Here is a 22,928-nt window from a genome sequence, read left to right as displayed (position 1 = left end):
GTTTACCAAGAAGGATACAGTGAGGGGCAGTACAAAAAGCTTTGCTAAATTAATAAAAAAAAAAAAAGAAGGCTTCCCTTGGCCAACTAGGTGGGTGACCTTATCATAAAAGGACTTTCCCCTCATGAACCTGTACTGGTTATGACCAATGATTGCCTTGTCTCTCAGTGCTTTAAGTAAACCAGATACAACTGCAAGGATAAGGTATATTTTCATCTAAAATGAAATTACTAAAAATTACAAGTTATGACAGTTTCTAAGAGCTAAAAATTGCCAAGCTATTAAAATTATTTTAATTAGATAGACACATTCAAGCATTCCAGGTTTGCTGTTAAATAAAGTGTAGAATAGAAGTGGGTGATACCACCTTTGACAGCAGCAATATTTTCTGAGAAGCTACTGTTCTCATTTCAGCTTAAACAACTAGTTCTGTTTCATCACCACCTGTGCTGCTTTTGACTGGGGTACAGTTAATTTTCTTCACAGTAGCTCGTATGGGGCTGTGTTTTGGATTTATGCTGGAAACAGTGCTGATAATACAAAGATGTTTCTTTTGATATCACTGAGCAGTGCTTGCACAGCATTAAGGCTTTTTTTGCTCCTCACACCACCCCACCAGTGAGGAGGCTTGGGGTGTATGAGAAGTTGGGAGGGGACACAGCCAAGACCCAAGGGATCACCCACACCATATGTGTCACGTTTAGTATAAAATGCTTGGGGAATAAGAAGAAAGGGGGGAATGTTCAGGGCGATGGTGTTTGTCTTCCCAGGTCACTGTTACGTGTGATGGAGCCCTGCTGTGCTGGGGATGGCAAAGACCTGCCTGCCCATGTGAAATGGTGAAAGTGGTGAATAAATTCCTTGTTTTGCTTTGCTTGAGTGCTTGAATTTTGCTTTCCCTAGTAAACTGTCTTTATCTCAACCCATGAATTTTCTCACTTTTACTCTTCTGATTCTGTCCCCTAGCTGACTGCAGGGGGAATGAGTAAGCAAGCAGCTGCGTGGGACTAAGTTGACAGCTGGGGTTAATCCCCAACATGACCTCACATGAAGTTGCAGAGTAACAAAAAAAAAAAAGAAAATAGCTTTTTCCCAACTAAAAAAACCCTAAACCTTGAAACACAAATGATAGTTCCATTTTTATACTTTAACACGGTGACTAACAAATAAAGTTCACCATTTAATAGATACTAGTGCTGATTTTAAATGCAAAGCATGTTTTCAAAAACATTATTCTTCAAGCCTCCAGCACAATTAACATAGCCTTATATAACTATATAACAAATTTTTATAGTTTAAACTCATTTCCAGATTTCAAACCACATCCAATTTTACATAATCCTAAATTAAATATTACAACAGCTAATAAGTAATTTTTGAGGTTTTTAACATAATGCAAACCATATGGAAATTAAAATTCCTAATCGGTGGACCATTAATCCATGAGAAGTAGTAAAATCATTTTCCTGTTTTCCACTCTCCCAGCTAAAACTAGCACCAAAGTTAACACCAAATCTGTTTTTCCACAGATGATGGCAACTAAATTAATAATGAAAAAAAAAATTAAATCAGATAATTTACATTTTATTTAACTTACCATAAAATTAGAAATTTAAAGCCGCACTAAAAAAAAAAAGGTAAGCATTTTTCTCAACAGGTTTTTGACTTTTGGGTGTCTTTAATACAGCAGAATGATAACGTTTGGTTTTCACTGTTTTCTGAAAATAGACAATTCTGCTGTGGACTTGTGGTTCTTCCATCCTTAAATTTCTCAATGAATTCAGAAAGTGTTTTACATTAAAAAAAATAAATAGGGATCTTTAACTAATAATTTATTTCCAAATTAATTCAAAAGATGCAATGCCACTACACTCCAATTACTGAAAAGGTCTTTTGATGTTTAGCCAGATCTGAGTTTCTATTGCTAGGAGCAGCAAAAACATGGAAATAATCTTCCAAGCTTTCTTTAAGCAGCATAGATGAGAGGAAAAAAAAAGTGAAGCTGCTCATTCTTCCTTCTTTAGAGGTCACCCTACTATAGGTCACTCTCTTGCAATTGTCAGGCTTTTTACAGTTCTTTCACTTGCTTTATCAAAGTTGGAATGAAAGTTATCTTAGAAGAATCCAGCATAGTTCCACAAAAGCCTTTAAGTTCACACCTCTCTTCAATCACTTGAAGACCATATATTTCACTGTAGGTATTGCTGAATAGCTGTTTTCTGGAAGGCTGGGAAAACAAAGCACCAGTATATCTGTTTATATCAACAGCACTCTTTCTGGCAGACAAATACAGATAAATATTTTAGATTTACTTTAAAAAGAAAAAGATTAGAATGCTCAGAATTGGAAATATAATAAATAAAACTGGAGGGCTGATGTGAAGCACAAAAATATAAAAATTGCTAAGATACCTCTATCACAACTTAAACTAGAAACATCACCTCAAATATTAAATGTCTGAGCTCTTATCAAAAATTTCTAGCATGACTGGGACTTGGTTTGTCAGTGTCATGCTGACCTGGAAAGAACTGCTAATAAATAGCATCAGCTATTTATCTATTATTCCTCTCCCACTGCACTTTTTTCCATTTCCCACTTCAATGTTGATGGTGACTGAGAAATAGATGAAGGAGCAACTACTTGTGATGCATTGTAGACTTCTCTTGTTAACACTGTATTTGCACTTGGGGGCCTTATGTAAGGGAGTTGTACAGGGAGTCAAAGAATAGTACAACTAAATGTCTACAGCATCCATCCTTCCCTACGCTTCCTCCTCTCCAGCTCCATTGCTTCTGCTTGGGACACCGAACCAACCTTATACTAAGGTGCCACACAGCAGTAGGCTACTAATAGGTAACTAATGAGGACTAGGACCTAACGAGCCACAGCACTGCACAAGGAAGGACTGCTGAGTGATGGGTGCTACTTCTCGATTTGACACAGGCTGGACACATGGTTTGACATGGGCCATCTCTCAGCATCATTTCTTTGTCCTGTCAACTGACTGTCCAAGCTCTTTGGTTTAAAGTTACCTCTTCAGGCTCTGCTTCACAGCAGATGTAACCTGGTGGGGATTTTTTTTTTTAAAGTCTTTTTCATAGTTTACTAATCTTTTTCATCTGGTCTGTCAAACAAAGAAAACCAAGTACTTTGCTGGTAAACACAACCTGTTTGTAAGGATGACGACAACAGAACAGACTGCTTTTGTGCCAATAGCCTGCCAAGTTCTTCCTTACCCTGCAGGCCTCACAAACCCCCGCCTGAGTGCACAGACAAGCTCTCCTACTGTCCAGAAGATAGTCTGGACTCCTATAGCACAAACAATGGCCTCTCAGATGTCCCATAGACACCCATAGAGGAAGTTGGTTTCCAGACAGAGCACGGTCAAGCAGACAGTCTTGGGTTCAACTTCACAGTGTAGGTGCGCACACTCAAGTGGTAACCATCACATGAACTGCTATGGTACTAAGTGCATACACGAGACCTAGCAATTTTCTACTTCTGAGCATCACCATGCCAGAAATAATGATATCCCTCCCCCCAATCATAGACAGTGATAATAAATAATTATAGCAGGTTTAGCAGCGAGTCAGTTCAGATCAGAACTGCCCATGCTCCTAGATAGTCAATATGAAAAGTTAACAGCAAAAGAGATCTCACCAAATTTCAACATTTGAATGAACTGTTTGATCATGTAAGGATGCTTTAAAAAAAGGAGGTAAAAGCAATATAATTTCTCCACAGAGAGCAACTCCCAGTTGCAGTGTTATGATCTATGACTTGACAGCATTTCATCTTCTTATGCAGGGTTTTTCTTTTCTTTTTTTTTAATACAGTAGCTTAGTTTTATGTTTAACAATAGACTTAAGTAAAATTAAGTAATTCATTTTCTTAAATGGTGCTGCATCGTCAGCACCCTATAATTATTTTAGTGCATGAATGCAATAGTTCGGAATAAAAGTCTTAAATTTATGCAATCTTACAGCACCTTTGGCATAAATCATATGCTTTCAGACATTTTGCATGATAATTCAGCCTGTACAAAACCCGCCAGCTCTTGAAAATGGCCTGTATTATAGACTACCCAGCAGAAGATTTGCTACATTTATAATATTCCTATCAGCCAGTACAATGCATTTAAATTCAATATAAATTATCACAATAATAAAATAACTTCCAATTAAGTCCAAACTGCCAGCCAACCACAGCAAAAAGACGTTACTTAAAACAGTCAGCACTTGTAGTTCTTATTATTGTGTCATACTTATTGCATATACTTGCCTACCTGTTATAAGCAAGCATATAATTACAACACATTCCCCACTACATATAGCTGTCTAACCTTCAGGGTTGACTATGGAGACTAGAAAACCTAAAAAACCTGAAATTCCTAAGGCGGCATTTGTAAGAAGACCATGACTTTCCATGCTCAGGACTTCCATGAGCTACATGTATCCCACCCTTTCAATGAAGAGAGTTCCACGCCCAACAGCTGAGGCGTATGATAAAGCTTTCATCCAACTCAGGCACTCAGCTATGGAGAAAGAGGAGAATCCTTACATGCTTGGAGTAGATTTAATGCACAGCTTTCTACACTCTGCTCCAACTGCACTCCTGACACAAGCCAGCACTGCTGTTGCACTGCAGCTGAATGCTGACTCAACAGAATTTTCTCAAACCAAAGCATAACCCATTTTGTTCTTGCCCCAGCACAATGCCGTACAAGGTCCTCACTAGTTTGCTGACTGACTCCCACAGCAATACTTAAAAGGAGTGAAAAGTCACAAAAAGACATCAGATATTCAAGATAATATCCACAATGAATGTGAACTACCTAGCACTCCTCAGATGTTCTATCAAGTTTTTGAAACCGGATAACACATGGATGATTTGGGGGGGTTTTTTGAGAGAAATTAACCAGTAAAAACGTCAAACAGGAACTCTTCAGGTAAACATAGAAACCTCACATCCCAAGTGTAATGAGGATTGGCAGTGGTCCAAACAAAGAATACTGGCTAACTTTTGAAATTTGTTTGCTCTAGAGTTCTGAAATTCATATTTCAGGTCAATTTGTAAAACTTTCAATTATCCTCAATCATGTTACAAAATCTTTTATATATACATATATATGTATATATATATATATTGACAAGAGCTCTGTTGACAAGAGTTCATTATTTCCTCTATTTTGAATCAAAAGAAACTACAAAGAGTAGTTTTGGGAATGAAACAAAAAAGTAGAGGTGAGGCTAAATAGATATGTCCAATTGTCTTGAAGGGTAAGAAAGATTTAAATTCCATTTTAAGATACAACTAGCTTTTTTACTCAGTAACAGTTTGACAATTTTTTCCTAGTTAAACTGGACCCCTTGTTCTTGATACAATTTTTGACACCAGCTTTTGTGGTTGAAACCTTTAGAACTGGGGGGGGAAAAAGGCTTTTGGGTGAGATTCAAGCACTTAACCTTAATAGACTCAATCACTCTTGCAGGAAACAAAGGAAGAAACTAGTGCTGCAATAACCCTACTTACAGATTAAAACCCAGAAATAAAAATTTCCCGTAACACATGCAAAGATAAAGTGATACTATGTACCTTTAAAACAAGGTAGGAAAGGGGCATATGCTCCTTTACCCAAATGGCACTGATCCATCATCATACCCTCAGTTGGTTATTCTTGGAGATATACTAGGACTCAAAATAAAGAAGGCACTAAAATTCCTGAGAGTGACAGGAAACCCAGCAGAGCAAGAAATTGTAGACAGAGTTATTTACAGATATTTTCCTGTGAGAAAAGAATGGTAAGAATGTAGCTTAAACATTAACAAATCCACTAAAACATCAGTCTGCCTGGCAGAGTCAGCAGATTTGAAGGGGGATTCAGTGGGACTGGAAATTCAAACTTTAGCTTCTAATCAGAAAAATCCTACTTTAGAAATTTGAACCACCAGCTAGAAACATGTAATATAATACAGAACTCTCCTAAAATGGTACCCAGCTAGAGGCACCTTATAGTATGTGAAGTCTACGTCTATTTAGCTAAAAAAAAAAAAAAAGCCAATGACACTGAAGCTCTTTATTATTCTGCAGGGACCTATTTGTAAGTGAGTGACATGGACAAAATCTGCAAATCTGCATTTCCTTCCTTTTCTTTCCTTGGGAATGGTGCTGCAAATCGTGTGTGCAATTCCACCATTAGGATGCTGACAGAGCAGAATTTTATCTGAAATAAATTTCCGACTTAAATAGTCTATTCTATTCTAAAGATATACTTATGGAAAATAAATTAGATCAAGAGAATTTTAAAATAAGATTATTCAAAATGTTTACTCAGTTTGTTTATGAAACAATTATGCAGAATGCTTAGGTAAGAGTTTAAATGAACAGGTTATTAGTTACTAATGTTTTACTGTCAAGTATGAAGGCACTTTCAGTGGGGTTCTATGGGAGATCCAGCTCATATCCTGCAAATAGCCAAGAATTTCATTGTCAGCGTTAGAAATGAGAAGCTCAGTACAATGCAGGAAGCCCAGAACTAACTGTTTCCCTGTTGCTTTAGCTTAGCAGAGACATGCAAGACCTATTTCATATTATTCTCCCAAGACACCTACACACGCCTCAGGAACATCACTATGTAGTCCTGATTATCTGGAGTACCAGTGGTTCTTCAAAGAACACTGACAAAATACAGCTCACTATACAGAAGCTTCTATGTGGTTCAGCCAAGGAGCAGCTCATGTTTAAGTCAGTTTAGGCTTCTGGGACAAAAAACAAACAAACAAAAAAAAAAGGTTGATTTATTAAACAAGCAAATAAATAATGAAAATGAAGGAACAGATTTGGGGATTATTAGGGAATATTTATTTGGCAGGAGAAAGCAGAGAGGACTTGATGAGACTTGTAATAGATAAATCCATTAAAAACATTGTTAACAGAATGAACCAATTAAGTCCACATCCCCAAAGCAAGTTGGCAATCAGTTTTCAACACCTGTTTTCAGACCAGGGCTTGCAGAGTTTAAACACATTGTTTAAAGTGATCTCCCCACAATCTCTAGGTCAAGAAACACAAGGTAAAAATGCACTTTCAGGACTGCTTACTGTGAATATTAGCCATAGCAGATGCGATTTTCAACCAACAGCGTTCAACACCAGGTGGAGGAGGGTTGAGTGTTCTGTCCTGAATGGAGCATATCAAAATCAGGTGGCCCACAAGTCACAGATTGCTGAAGAGGGCAGGTACCTTCTGACTAGTAAAAGTAAGAAACAGAAAGGTCCATCCAAGATAGTCATGAATCCATATTTATTTACAAAAACTCACATTTCCCTTAACTGAAAATGTGTGGAGCATTACTTATGTACTGGGAGACAACACCTGCATCCCTCAGGGCTCCCTAGAGTCTCATAAGGATTTCCAACCAGGATCTCTTTGACTTACAGGATCTAAAGTAAGCATCAAAAGTAGTCATTTGAAGTATTGATTTCAGATTTGTTATCAGCAGGCACTGATATATAGGACATCCTCCCTGAATAATTAAAACACAGATAGGTCACATACAGTCCTTATCAGTACACAAATCCAAGAGCCCTGGCATGGAGGAAAACTCTTTCAAGCTTTACAGAACAGTCATACTGCATCCAGCAAACACTCTTTCTCTCTGGGGCACCTGGCAAGATCCTGCTTTCACTCTGATCTACCAAAGTAAATGAGAATTTTGTGAAGCTGTATTTGTCACTACCATTTTCCCCCCTTGACAAATTTGCAGAGGATACAAAACCAGGAAGACTGGCTGACACCAAATGGTTGTGCCACCCTTCACAGGGACCTTGAGAGGCTGGAGATATGGGCTCACAAGAACCTTGCGAAAAGTGACAAAGGGAAATGCAAAGTCTTGCACCTGAAGAGGAATAACCCCATGCACCAGTATATGCTTGGGGAAGATGGACTGGAAATCAGCTTTGCAGAAACAAACCTGGGGGGTCTCGGTGGACAATGGGCTCAACGCGAGCAAGCGACATGCCCTTGAGACAAAGAAGGCCAACAGCATGTTGTTACATTAAGAGCGACAATACCATCAGGACAAGGAATGTGGCTGTTTCCCTCTACTCAGCACTGGTAAGGACACACCTGGAGTACTATCACATGTGCTGGGCACAAGACAGACATGAACATACTGGAGCGACTCCAGTGAACGGCCACAAAGATGTTTAAGGGACTGGAACATCCTCATATGAGGCGATGCTGAGATATTATGATTAAATGTAAGAAAAATCTTTTTTTTCCACTAAGGATTACCTAACACTAGCACAGATTGCCCAGAAAGCTTGTGGAATGTCCATCCTTGGAGGTATTAAAAACCTGACTGGACAAAGACTTGTGCAACCTGTTCTAGCTGACCCTGCTTTAAGCCAATGGACTGGACTAAAGGATCTCCAGAGGTCCTCTGCAGCCTCACTGATTCTGTGATGAACCCCAGATCAATACCAGTGTTCAACACAGCACCCTGGCAAACCTTCAACTTTGCAACTCCTGCACTCAGGGAAGCATCCTAAGCCCATTATACAGAGAACTAGCACTGCAAAAGGAGCTGCATCCACTATCTCTTTGCAAAGGATTTAATGAAACAAACATGACAGCAGAAAGAAACATACCTGGAATTGTCAGTTGTGTGCAAATACCCTTGCCATTTATTGAGAGGGAAGAACAGGAGATGACAAGTACAGTCAGAAGTATTTTGCTTTAAACTGTCTTAGACTGCACAAAGTAAGGTTGCATTTCCACAACAGAATTCACAATATGCATCCAGTGTAGAAATGAGGCAACACACAACGACATGTAACACTGAACACAGATGCTTTCAGTTCTCCAATGTGCAAATAGAAGCTTTACATCGGTGATCACAGACGTCCCTTGACTTCATTTTATACAGTTTATTTTGGCATATAGATACACACATGTAGGCTACATGTGCAGGTACATACCAATGTGCCTCCTATCAATTTTGACTGAAAGGCCTATTCTGTTCCCTGGAATGAGGTTCTCCTCCCACTGGTCTAGTAAGTTAAATCTACAGGCATTGCAGTCTGAGGATATAAGACCTCTCTTAAAGAGAACCAGAGGGAATTAGTCATGTGGATCACAAATGTTGTAAAGGAACACTATAATTAACATCTATTTTAGGCCCTTTTGTGGGATATGCAATTCCTACTGTACATGTGAAAAGCCTAATGACTTGCTCAAGGTCTCTTTTACCCACAAATAATTCAGTAAGAATTGCAGAGATACGAAGAACAAGACAGCGAGAGAGAACCAAGGTACAAGTAAGTTAGAACTCCAAGCTGACCCCTAAGTCCAAATTAAGATGCACTGCCAGGCCTGCAGCAGTCACAGAAGACTGTATGGAAAGAACAAGGGCATTGCCAGAGTTTTGTTGGGAAGCCAAGATAAGTGCAAAATGGATATCATAGACATCTCAAGATAGTGAGTAGAAAGAAATTCACAAAAGCAGTTGATTCAAAACACATACAAACCTAAAAATCATCTGAAAAAAAAACCCAACAGGTTGATAAAGTATATTAAAATGAGCAGCAGTTTCATACCTGAAAATCGTATTTTAGGATAAGCTATCTAATATATGATACAGCTGTGACAGTCAATGACTGACATAGCACTAAAACTGCCAAAAGGGATAAATATGCTGGCATCCAGTGTTCAATCAGATGCTGATAAGGCTAACTACAGGTACAAAGGGACCTGAAAAGCGGAACATAGGAACAAAAAGGTGTAACCACTTTCCGATAGCGAGTCTGCAAATCTCATCCTTCAATATTTATACATCTTATGTGTGCCTCTTACCAGGGAATTCAGCCTTGCCGCAGTCAAAGGTGTAAGTACCGCTTTGGCTGCAGATCATCTAACAATAATACACATGCAGAGCACACAAATGACATTCCCCTTAGCACAGAAGGGGCTGAGGTGCTAATGGGAAATGCGGTATTTGGAGACAATGATGAAACTCTAACAGCTGCAGCAGATTGGAGGGTGGAGGGGAAAGAAGAAAGAGAGAAAGCAGATAGAGATGGGGGGATACTGAAGGATTGGAGCCAAACTAACAGCTGGGTAAAAACAGCCTAAGAGAGAGGTATCTTTGGAGCTCCCACATCCTTTTTGTCCCTCTTATATTTTACCAGTTACAGCAGAACAAAAGTAGCACATAAATAAATTAAGTAGAATTGTTAATATCAACCCTGTCAGGTCATCATTCATCACATCATGAATCTTCTTTATATAAGCACATAAATACACTGGTGACAAACACTACAGAAAACCTCTCAACAGAAAAATAAATGCAAAGATGACTAGAAAGCCAAGCATCAATCACTGTCATGCCCTACACAAAGAGTTTTTGCAGTTACCCAATAGTTAAGAATTCTTGAATGAGTCATACAAAAAGAGAAATAAAGGAGACAAAAATTAATTTTTTGTGCTTTGTGTGGGAATGATTGGTATCCAAAGGCTGGTGCCTACTTATTCACCTCCCTGTAGATGGTGATGATTTGGTTATGTGATAGCCAAACAAACAAACAGGAGCACAGAGAGGCAAGGACAGGTGGGGAACCCCAGTAATATCTTGGGTATTCCCAGGGCCATCAAAGGAGAATGATCATCCCCTCAAAGGCTTTTATCTACACATACATATGAGCACAAAGGCATGGGAACTTAGAAGAACTCTGCTAGGAAGACAGAGCCCCAGCCCCCTGCTAGAGCTGACCCAGAAGAGCCCTCAGCCCCATTGCCCAGGTGTGACACCCACTTGATGAGTCAACTCGAGAAGCGCTCAGTCACCTTATAGGCTAAGGGAGGTTAGTGTCCAGGAGTATGGGACACATTATGGGATGTAGAGAAATATAATTCCAGAATTGCACAAGAATTATTATAGGATGTTTAGGGTAGGAAAAAAAAGCAGGGGGAGGGATGGATCCAGGTGATTTAGGGGGGAGCAAGCATGGAAAATAGAGGGATAAGAGGATAAAACAGGCCAGTCATGTGTAAACAGGTTTGCTGCTTGGATGGGACTACAGGTTTTACAGTCTACATATCTGTGGTGTCAGCAACGGCAGTGAGTGTGTAATTGCTAGGAACTATCAAGCCACAATAGCCGGCAGCTATTTGCTGGCTAAGCAAGTAGTTAAGCTAGGTGGTTTGGCAGACAGCTGTGTCTCTGGAAGTGAGGCAACTAGTGGAATTGGCTTCTGGAGAGATCAGGATGGTCCTGGCCAACTTTTGGAGAGACTCAAGTCTAGAGGTCAACTGGAAGACCTGCTACTGGATGAACTCTATGTCCAAGGCTAACAACTGGGGGATCCACAATGCAGGAGATGCAGGAGGTAAGGGGCTGTCTGTCCATGTGTGTGAGTGAGGGGGTCTACATCAGAAAGAAGAGTAGGGCTGCAGCCTTGGGGACTCATATGTTCAGATCACCATAAAACCACAGACTAATAGTAATTTTCTCTTTTTCTGCCTCATGAAAACAAAAGTCAAAAACCAGCTCTTGACAAGGAGACAATTTAAATGCTCATGTCACCTGCAAATTCCAGCATGTTTCTAATATGTCAAGTTGACAACATATTTAAGTAGGAACAGAGGAAACCATCATCTACTGATGAAAGTGTAGGAAAGAGTAGAGATGGAAGAGTCAAATTCATGGCTATTTCCATGCAATCAAGTGTGCAATACTAGGCATCAACTCCTTAGATGCACCAGTACACGTATCCAATGCTACCTCCTGTTGCCATTTTCGGTTGTGCTCTATGTTTTGAAACTGAAGAATTTTTTTTTTTAATTCTAGTTTTTACTAGTAAAGTTAGAGGGGTGGGAAGGGAGTGGAGATTCTGGTTCCGGTCTCTGTGAAATATTAGCTCGAAAAACTGAGCTGTAATGGGAAATAAAACAAGGGCAAAATAGCTTAAAACGACAAGTCACAGAGAGAAAGGACAAAGCTTTAAGGTGCCCCTTATCCCTTTATTTCCCACCTGTTTCCCTCACTTCATACAAACACCAATCTTGCTCCCAAGATTCTTGCTTGCACTGATGGTGCATCTGAATTTCTAGTGCAGAGGAACAAATAATACAAGTAAACAAAATACACAAAAGAAACTAACACCTTTGCAGGCATTCTTCACACGGCTCAAAAGCAAAAAAGAGATTGGTTAGTTTTTTTCTCCATCTCTTATATTCACATTATACTTATTATATGAGCTTTAGGGTGAACGAAGAAAGAGCAAAGAAAGCAAGCTTACAGGAGGCCATCCTTAAACACATTACAGTGATTATTTCGTGATTTTACATTTACTTTCTATTGAATTGATTCTTCTCATGCATGCATATAGATTAAGAAAATCAGACTGCAACTGGAGTAGCAGCAGACACATTTGTTCTTTGTTATGAAAGGAGCAGGATTAGAATAATGCATGCATGTTTTTCACCGCCACTCCTTTTTTTTATTATTATATTTAATTACATTTTCAGACTATGCTGTCCTGCCCCACATATATATACTTATGCTACGTGAACAGACACAACATCTCTTTGTGTTGTTCTGCATCTCGGACACTTGCATGCTCCTGATCAAACAATGAGCTGGCGGGAAAGGGAGCTGATCTTAACTCACTAAAGAAAGAGCTCAGTGAGACATGAAGATGCACAGTGGGATTTTTTTTCCAATCTAAGTTTGTCAAAATGAGTGGCTCCAAATGAGCCACTGTCTCACACAATACAGTTTTTTCAGTACTTGTTTGTTTTTTTGTGGGGCAATTTTTGTTTTCACCTTATTAATGCAAACTCTACACCAAAATGCTTTATGTCATTAGTTAGTAGGAGACAAAAGAGGCACAGGCAGGGGGTACCTCTCAGCTGAGCCTGGATATGAGAGGGGAATTCACTGAAATGGACAGACACAGATTTCAACAGTGCAGAGGGAGCAGCTGTTGCACTGACAGTAATTAGACTGGGCTGAGAACCTGGAGGAAGGGAAAAGATAGAGCCATGAAAGACCACAAAGCAAAGGGAGACACTCATTTCTGAATCAGCAGGTTATTACAAGTTTTAGAGGTGTGGGAAATAGAGCAGTTCCCACAAGAATGTCAGTATCTTATTTGTAGAGATGAAAGCTTGTTCAAAAGCTTAAACAAGTAGTAGTGATAATGCATTATATGAAACAAAAGTAGAAAATGTTGAAGTTACTGCCTTTTACTTCTTTTTTTTCATGTCAACGCCCTTTTCCTGCATACTGGCTACACAAAGTTATAATAGAAAAATACAATTCCTAGTAACTGGCTGCGTGATAGGAACTTCATTTTGTCAAGTTGAATACATATCACAAGCAGTATCCCATCTAGCAGATGGAAATACTGAAACAGAGGCTGGTAAAACTACTGTAACAACATCACCAAGAGGTTTAAAGAACTACGAACAGAATTTCTCCACTCCCCTTGATTATATCCTTTTGCACTGAGTAACAGCTGCCTTATATAGCCAACACACTCCTCATTAGCCCAGGCTTCTATGAAAATGGTCTCTGAAGACTGCTGACTATTCCTCTCCCTCTTCCTTCACTCCCAGTTCCTGAAGTTTCCTGATGTAATGCACTTTTCAAGACACCCAAGTGACACTCAGTTGACCACCATCTGGAAGGCAATCAGAAGCTCCCTCTAGCAAATGAATATGAATCAGAGCACGAATCCCACTCCTCTTCTGCAGCAGCATAGGAATGCACAGCTGTTACTACATCTCATTTCAGAGAGGCATCAGGAACTTGACATTCATGACCACCCCAAGCACATTCTGAAACTCTGCCCTGCTCAGGTCCTCACTGGCAATCGGCCAGGCCCTTGGTGGTTGGGACCACTGTGCGTGAAACATATCAGATGGCATATTGCCTTTTGTCATTTCTGGGAACTGGATTAAGTATGAGGACTGCTGCAACACTTCATCTTGCTCCCACTGCCCTCCTGCCTCAAATGGAGATGAAGAATTAGTCTGTAGTCTTACAGAAATGTAGCCAACAGATAAAACGCATCCCAGCCTGCACTGTAGCACTGATACAAGTTACACTGAGTTATGGAATATGTGATGACATTCCACAGCAGACATATAAACGTAGTGCAGCAGGTTCACTAAAAAGAAATACCCCTAAATTATAATTCCTTGCTGCCTCATCTTTCAAATCAAGGAGGTATTGCTTAGCACTTACGTGTTAGTAAAATTCTTGTGAGAACGTGCAATGGCCTGGGTCCTGTACATATTTTTATTATTAAAAACAAGACTATAAAAAAACAGGAAGACGAGCAGCAGGGTGAATAGCAAATAAGCTTTTAATGAGAAGTTATACCTTCAAAACAAGGTATGTAGTTTAACATAGTTCAAGTCAGATCAGGTTAGAAAAGTTCAAGTTAAAATAGTTCAAGACAGAAACCACAGCATATTGGCTGCAGGAGGTTTTTGGCTTCTCAGTTGCAACGGGGACTTCACAGGTAGCTACATCAGGTCGCTTAGCACTACCAATGCTTTGGGATCCTACATCTAGAAGGGGAATGGTGATAAGCACCCTTCTTTATAACACACTTTGGGATCTTCAGTACTACACACCAGCAAAGCTCCTGTCCTTCACACATCTATGAACTAAAGCTCAGTTAGTGTACAGGGAAGAGTGAGGACAAAAGAGAAGAAAATGGGAGGATGGAGAGAGAAATTAAAGGTTTAAGTGATTTTTTTTCTTCTCAGCTGTTTGACCACCACATTTGCATTGGCTTTTTTTTATTATTATTTTCAAGAATGTTTTGGCAGTTCCCTGTTCCAGCTGTAGTGAGCAAGAAGCTGATGCAGCATCTTTGTTGCTGACAAACAGTTGGAAGTTTTGAGCCAATGAAAACAGCAATGTCCGTGTACACTGTATGTTGGAGAACCAGCAACATAGCAACCAATGAAATGAGTCCTTTGGCCAGAGGGCAGGATTTACATAAGGAAGAGAAATGCTACAGTTTAAATCAAGAGCTCAATAGTATCCCCAGTCAATTGCTGGATACTATTTTCACTACAAACTTTTTCCACTTCTGCAGGTATTCCTTAAGTTATTTCATCTCCATTGAGCCTGAGTTCAGTTCTGGTTTCAGTTCAACAGAATTTGGACCCCTTGGTGTCAAGAATTTAATTCTTCTTTTTTTGTTTTGTTTTGTTTTTAAATGAGGAAAGTCTCACACTGTTTGTGCAAGGGCAACCTCCTGAAGCTCTGCATTTTGACACAGGATTGAAATGTTGGACTGTAGTTGACACATCAAAGCAACTGACTGCACCAAGCCGCACCAAGCCACACCATGTTACACAGTCCAAAGCTACAGTATCTATTGTTACGTCAAGGTTCTCCACTTAGGGCTGTATTCTGCAGCACAGATCCAGCCTCCCACGTACTAACAGTCTTCAAGTCACAGTCTTTGCCTGCAATGCCTTTTAACAATGCTTACAGAAACAAAGAAATCCAAGAAGCTGAAAGCAAGGCTAGAGCTCTAATGAGCACTACTGACTGCATGGGCAGAGTACACTGACCACAAAGCACTACTTAGGCAAGTACTGCCATCAATAGGCCAATGAAGACTTGGGGTCATTTGTCTACACTTCAGTTTTGCCCATATAGACAATGCTGTCTGCCTCAATCCTACCCTTAAATTGACATAGATTGTAAATTTATAGTGTCATCACAAAATTCAACTTGCCACTGTATATCTTGCCAGTTAAAGAACTGATTTAAACTGCAGCTCCAACAGGAAACTTACTGATATACCTCTACAAATAAAAAGACTTACAGTATAATAAATAAGCTGCAATACTGAGATCCCATATGGCTATTACTGCATATCCACAGTGCATTTACAGCACTATGCTTTTTTTCCCCCAGCTCTTAAGAGTTCCAATTTCTTTCCCATGAAGCTGAATTGGAAAGCTCCCGCTTCTTGCACAGCAGCTCCTGAAACATAATTCACTTGGTTGACACAGTTACACTGAAGTAGCTTACTGACATTCCACTAAATTACATATTTTCCAGTCTGCACAAGCCTCCTGTTTTTCCTGTTTACCTGTAGAAACATGAAGTTCTTCTATCACACAGAAATTCCTTTTTTATAATCTCATTTCTTCTGAGAAGTTCTGACTTTGAACTTTCTCTCAGTCTGCCTTATACAGTTGAACCATTAGCAACCCCCAGATTCTTTTATCATCTACACAACCTTGAGTGTTACTTATCTGCTTTAAAGTTACTTTATCTACCCTGTGAACTTTAAAAATGTGAACTTTAAACATTCAAGAAAGCAAATGGTGAAGAATGGCAAGACTGAAATCTAATTGTGAAGAAAAGCCAAAGAAACTACTATTAGTGACATGTAACATCTGTGGTATGATCCAGGCAATCCTCAAAAAATCCTGCTAACACTCAGCCACTCCAACTCAGACATGACAGTATTGAGAAGAAGCTTAGTTAATGACTTTCAATTTGTTACTAAAAAAGCTGATGTCCAGTCAGTGTAGAGCCACTAAATAAAACCATTGGCAAAACAAACCAGCACTGGGCACAACAGCTGGCCATCAGCAGATCTAGCGAGCAAAAAATGAACATTTCCAGCAAAATTGAGAACTTTTTTTGTCACTGTTGAAAGCATTAAAGATGTCCTCAGGCATTCTGCTTTTCCCCTATATTTGATGGAGTTCAGAAGTATCAGCTGCAGCTCACTAGTCCATCTTGAAATCCACCTGGTTGGGTGGATTAATCCATGGGTTAACTTTATTTGTTTTACATTACTTACAGAAATTGCCATTAATACTATATAGGCAGAAGTGATATAGCAATTCCTACACTATCTGATGGCTGATTTAATTAACTTTTCCTGAGGACTCTTCTTCCCACAAACTGGTCTTGGTGCTTGTGTTTGCTCTCAAATCCAATTGAGCTGGAATTCTGTGACTCAAAGGTGCATTTATCTGCTTAGCACTTCCCTCAGTCTTCTGTTACACCTAAAAGCTTTCACAGCCTTCCTATCTTACTTAGACAAGCTAACACAGCCATAACTTGCATACTCCATTATGATGCAATTAGAAAGGATTCTGACAGATCAACAGATAGGAAATAAAAGGACGAGAATCAATTTATGGGCTCACTCCAGGAAAAGTGAAGACTGATCAAACACAAGTAGTAAAGGTGGGCATCTCATCGTTTGGGAAACTTACAAAACATAATGGCTGCAGCTTTAACATTTCTCATGCAGATGTCTATGTTACTGCTGGTCCCAAGGAGCACATTAGCAGCAGTCACTAAATGCAGAGCTTTAAAATAGGGAACATGTCCATCCTAAATCTCTAATAAAGGAACACAAATAACAGAATTTTCCCTAACCTGCTTTCCCTAGTTTTCCATCCACAATAAATAGAAGTTGAGACTTCCACAAAGCTGTTGTCCTTTACCCTTGAAGTTTACCTTCTATTTCTGTTCTCAGGCTCTTAGGACTTGCCTAGCTGGATACAAGATTGGTCAATGAGCTACCTATTTGATATGAAGCACAAGACTTCTGGATTCTCTCCTTCTAACTTTGGGGTGGTAGAGAGTTTAAATCTATTCAAATCAGGATGCCACAGTTCTGCATCCTTACACAATTAAAGAAGATGCCCAGTAGGCAGGGGAGAGAAAAGAAGAGGGGCGGCGCAAGGTATGCTTTGGGTTCAATTTACATTCACTCCAGGTGAATCATGTACAGATCACTGCAAAGCAGAGGAAAAAACATCTACACTGAATCAGCTATTCTTCTATGTGCTCTTTACTCTTGATAATCAGGTACCCAAAAATTTAAAAAATCCCACTCAGAAGTTTGACAATCAGTTTCTTTCTGATCAAAAGACAAAATCTCCCTACTGCCAAGAACATTCCTTTCTATTAAGATGGAAGTTTTGTTTTCATTAAATTTATCCATGAATAGACAGTAACTATTTGGGATTTGAAGAATTTCTATACTGTCAGTCTTCATGACTGCATTGAAATGTCACAATTTCTCCTCAAGGCTCAGCTCATGAAGTCCTGCAATGGCATAGGTTCAGATATGCTGTTTCAAGTGTTTCAGAATTCACAAATCATTGTTTCAAAGCCCTCTCTGTGAGCTGCAACACCAAGGGAAAATAACCCCCACTGATCTATCTATGGAAACAAACACTAATTTTAAGCTATTCCATCACATCGGGGAGCGCTGACTTATATGTTAAAAAATAAGTAGCACAGAGTATTAAGAAACCTTTCCATTTTCCAAGCAAAGACATGTTTTACCTGAGAAAATCTTTTCTCTAGATGATATGTTGAAGAGTAATATAAAGTCTATCTAAACTGTTGTCCAGACAAACCCTATTTCCTGACCACCCCTTCCAAGCTGTATCTCAAATACATGCAGCCTCATCCCATGGTCAGGGAACACACTGATGAGACCATATGTCCCAGGTCATTAGAATTACTGTGGCTAGAAGCTGCACTAGATTTCTTAATGAGCTGAAATCAGACTGTTACCAAATCACAGCTGAAGCTATGGATGCTCTATTATGCTCTGACAGCCAGTACTCTCTCAGTAGGAACTATCTAAGAAATGCTGGAATTGGCTGGAAATTTCTTCTATTAGCTTCAGTGTCTCTGATCTGAACCTCCCTCCAAACACATTATGAAGCTACAAACTACATGAATTATAGACACCACCACTTACTGCTACTTGACCCAGTAAAAAGCCAGATGGAGGTCTAAGCAAGAAACAAACAAAAGATAAGAACAGCTGAGAGTGAGATTATTCTCAGCAATATGCAATTTAGGTGAAGCCTTTGAGTTCCTGGCCAACTGCCCATGAGAATGCTGCTTAAGCCAAATTGAATACTTCTGTCCTATGGGTGTTTACAGAAAGACACCAGTTATGGAGTGCTGCAGGGACAAATGAATGGGCCAAAAAAAATTTAAAGAAATGAAAAAGCCAGGAGCAGACTTAAAATGGTACAAATACTGTGAGTTTTCCTAGCTATAGCTGAAGTACCCATGACCTCGAAGACAGTTTGAATACTTAAGTATTCAGTGACTGTTGAGTCAATCATTCATTCAGTCTAATATCTAGTTAAAAGAAATTAAAAATCACTAATTTTAAAATCATGGAAATTGAGAAGTTTTGATTTCTTTTTGATAGCCTCAGGCATATAGACTAATAACAGATTACATAGATTTGCTGAAATGCCCATCAGTCGGGCATAATCCACAGCTTAATTCTAAAGTAGGTGGTCAGTTCTACAGAAAGGGGGACAGGGGAAAACCCACACAAAACAGCATCTGTTGTACTTATAAAAGTTAACTGTACTTCTAAAAACCGACCTTTTCTTTTTTGGTCTTTTTTTTTTCCCGCTCATTGCTTTTTTTTCCTTCCTATCCAATTGTTGAGAGATTCAGAGAATCTGGCTGGAGAGCGCCCTGCAGAGCGGGCCCTGGGGGTGCTGGTGGGCATCAGCTCAGTGTGAGTCTCCCGTGTGTACCTGGGCAGCCCAGAGGGTAAACCACGTCCTGCGGAGCATCAAACACGGCATCACCAGCTGGTCAAAAGAGGGGAACATCTCACTGTGATCACCTGGAGTGCTGGGTGTGGTTCTGGGCCCTATGATATAAGAGGGATGTGAATGTCCTTGAATGCATCCAGTGGAGGGCAATGAAGCTGGAAATGGTTCAAAGCTGCACTAGGGAAGGTTCAGACTTGACATTAGGAAGCATGTCGTTACTGAGTGGGTGATAGACACTGGAACAGGCTTCCTAGGGAAGTGGTCAATGCGCCATCCCTGTCAGTGTTTAAGAGGCATTTGGGAAATGCCCTTAGTGATATACTGTAACTTTTGGTCAGCCCTGAAGTGGTCAGACACTTGGGCTAGGTGAAAGTTTTAGGTCACTTCCAACTGAAATATTCTATTCTATTCTATTCTATTCTATGTTTCTTTTTTAACTTTTGTGGTTTAAGTTTCTTCCAAGTCTCCTGAAATCCTACGTCCCTGTCCAGTTACAGTTAATATAGCGTAAAGCTGTACTATCCCCATTTTAGATCCTTACCACACCATTAGCAAGAACTCCTTATAAGCTGTTAGCTCCCGTGTAATTTTCAGATCAACCAGTTCTGTAAGAATGCTATTAGAACAATATATCGGGTACTTAAGCAAAACCAAAGTAAGAATTTGCCAGGAACATGTGTCAACTAGAGGCTATAGCAAACAGAACTATTTTTCATTTTCATCTCATTGTACTCTACTGCCTGTCATTGCTGGCCTAGTCACATCTTGCTACAGCTATGCATGAACTTGTCACCTCAAAATTAGACTGCTGTGACCTACATGGTGTGATGCCATCCAGGCCCTGCAGCTGGCAAGGAATGCTGAGGCTCATTTATGAGATAACCTGGTGCCACTTGAGTACATTGGGCTCATGTTTCAATGATCTGTACTTGTAAAATCAAGGTTCTGGTTTAATAATTACAGCCAAATTACTTCAGAGAGAATTATCCAAGAAACCGAGCCCTGCTGACAACTGCTGATATAACAACTTGGCCTTGCAGATAAACGAAACTACCAAAGAGGGAGGTCTCAAAGATAGGTTCTTGATTTGGTCTGCTCATGCTCACTGAGAGTTCAGCACAGTTCAAATTCATTTGGATACACAAGGACATGCTTTCTCATTCAATCAACCTTTCCCAAACTCTAGCAAAAGGGTTGGAGGTGAGGGGTGACTGACTTAGGACTGACGGTCCTTTTATGTGCATTTCATTTGCAACTAAAGCAACTATACCACAAAATATGCTCTTAGAGGCTTTCAATAAACACAACATTGCTCTTAATAACAAAACAAAACAAACAAAAAAACCCCAAAACCCAACAAATAAAAAGTCCCTATCAAGCAAAACGTTTTTTAACAAATCCCTTTACCTATGCAGATCTTCTGGACATCTCAACTGACCACTGAAGTAATTGAGAGCGCTGGATTTTACTTAGTAGTTCCTCTCTGACAACCATCACTTCTAGTTCTGTGTTTTTGGAAAGGTGTTTTGCAAAGTCTTGCCAATTTTGCTTTAGTTACTTCCAGTTAAGGATGTTTAAATCTATTTTGAACCAATGCACACACCAGAAATTCATGAAATCACTAAAGGAATCATTAGGACATAAATCACACATTACCCAACCCTATCATATATGCATCTCTTGGTTTATGCATAAGAACATAATGGCCCCTTTCAACATGAAATACAGTTTACATATTCAGGAAAAGCAGAAAGGTGCCACTGCCAATCCTATCCTGTTCTTCCAGAAACATGCAATTTAAGTGTATTATCAAAATGCAATAACCTACCTCTTCATAAAATCTTCAAATGCTTCTAGACTGAAATGTTCTAATACTATCTTTTTTTAGAAACTACTCAAAACAACTTTCATTATTAAAAAACTGAATTCTTTTCTTCTCATTCAAAACATTTTCTCTCTGTTTTCTTTCATTTTTACAGCCTGCAGTTAAAAAACTATCCCAGATATTTCCTGAAGTCTAAGGTACCTCCTACAACAAAGAAGACACGCAGGTCAGATTTTAAGCAACTGGTATATTTAGCTTTGTAGAGAAGGAAGGAGCTATAGGATTACTTTAGGAACACAGTTGCATAGTGCAGATGTGCTAATACACAGCACCCTATGTCACTCAGGAGCAGGTAATATCTGAATGATTTGGATACCAGCATTACTACTAATGATTTCCCACATTGTCACATATGGGAAATACACTAAGTAACCATATCAAAGGTCATCTGTGAGAAGTTCATGCACTGTATGACTCATGACAGAAATAAATCTACTTGAAATCTACTTTCTTTTTAGGGATTTTTTTGCTGTTTTTGTTTCAACAGGGTTTACAATCATTGTTTATGACCCAGAATAAAAATTGCTGTGACAGTGATGGTTGTGGGAAGCTGTAACTAATCACAAGTCAAAGCTGATCAAATGCTCATAGTTTTGCCTCATTCTTAAAGAATGACCTTATCGTACAACAAATAAACCTATTATGCACTTTCCCCTTCCCAAAATCCTCTATAAAAATGAAATGTAATATTATGCCACTTGGCAATGTATCAGGACTTATGGCCTATAAAGGGAGAGCTAAAGGCTGTACCAGATGCTTCTTCATCAGAAAACTAAGATAAACTGGAGCAAGACAGGAGAGGCCTTTGTTATTGCTAATGCTTTCATGTTTGTTCTTGGGATCTTGACACTCTTAGGGTGGAAGAGACCATTACATTAGTTCCTCACAGACTTAACTAACTTACAGGGAGAATTTAAGCTATTCAGATCACCAGCCAAACCAATACAGGGATGCTGTTACAGATAGCAGTCCAATTCATTTTATACTGAAGGAAACACAGGGGCAAACAAGCAGTACCTACTGGCTGCTGCAACTCTTCCACTGGGAGAGTATTTCTCAACTCCTGATCTTCCACAGATAGCGGAATTATGAAGGAAAGTTCACCTGTTTTACTCCTGTGACTTCCTCACACAGCCACACATTATTGCATAACAGAGGAAAAATGGCTATTGCTGCACTGTCCTCATTCTACCCAGACAGACTGCAGTGGAGTATAGGAAGATATTCAACATCTTCCTCACACTGCACAGAGAAGAGATTTGACGTGGAAGAGAACAAGACTCATGGCCTACTGCAGGATTTTTTCACCATCTTGATTTTGTTTCACTTCTGACTGCTCAGGTCTAGCCTGCCCTTAGGCCATGCAGTGTGCTGATCAGCACAGCTCAAACAAGATCAAAATGAAAGCCGGTGGTGCAGGAGAGGTAAGTGGTAATGA

The 22,928-nt window shown here is 39.5% G+C and overlaps 1 protein-coding gene across 3 annotated transcripts in view; it reads right to left on the bottom strand.

The window, feature by feature from the left end:
- The window catches only part of TSPAN9 (tetraspanin 9), a 172,437-nt gene that overhangs the window by 122,530 nt on the left and 26,979 nt on the right, over window positions 1-22,928 (bottom strand). Inside the window, exon 3 of one of the 3 annotated variants that reach the window (XM_027677684.1) lies at window positions 7,101-7,249. The exons of the other annotated variants lie outside the window; for them this stretch is intronic. Within the exon in view, the coding sequence (XP_027533485.1) occupies window positions 7,101-7,116 (16 nt within the window). The 5' untranslated portion in view covers window positions 7,117-7,249. The remainder of the gene's footprint in view (window positions 1-7,100; window positions 7,250-22,928) is intronic. 3 annotated transcript variants of the gene reach the window in all.

The sequence above is a fragment of the Neopelma chrysocephalum genome, unplaced genomic scaffold, assembly GCF_003984885.1.
Source record: "Neopelma chrysocephalum unplaced genomic scaffold, ASM398488v2 Primary Assembly neopelma1_43, whole genome shotgun sequence".
NCBI classification, from domain to species: Eukaryota; Metazoa; Chordata; class Aves; order Passeriformes; family Pipridae; genus Neopelma; species Neopelma chrysocephalum.
Note: the sequence above shows the minus strand (reverse complement) of the source record. Positions and strands in the feature narration are given on the sequence as shown.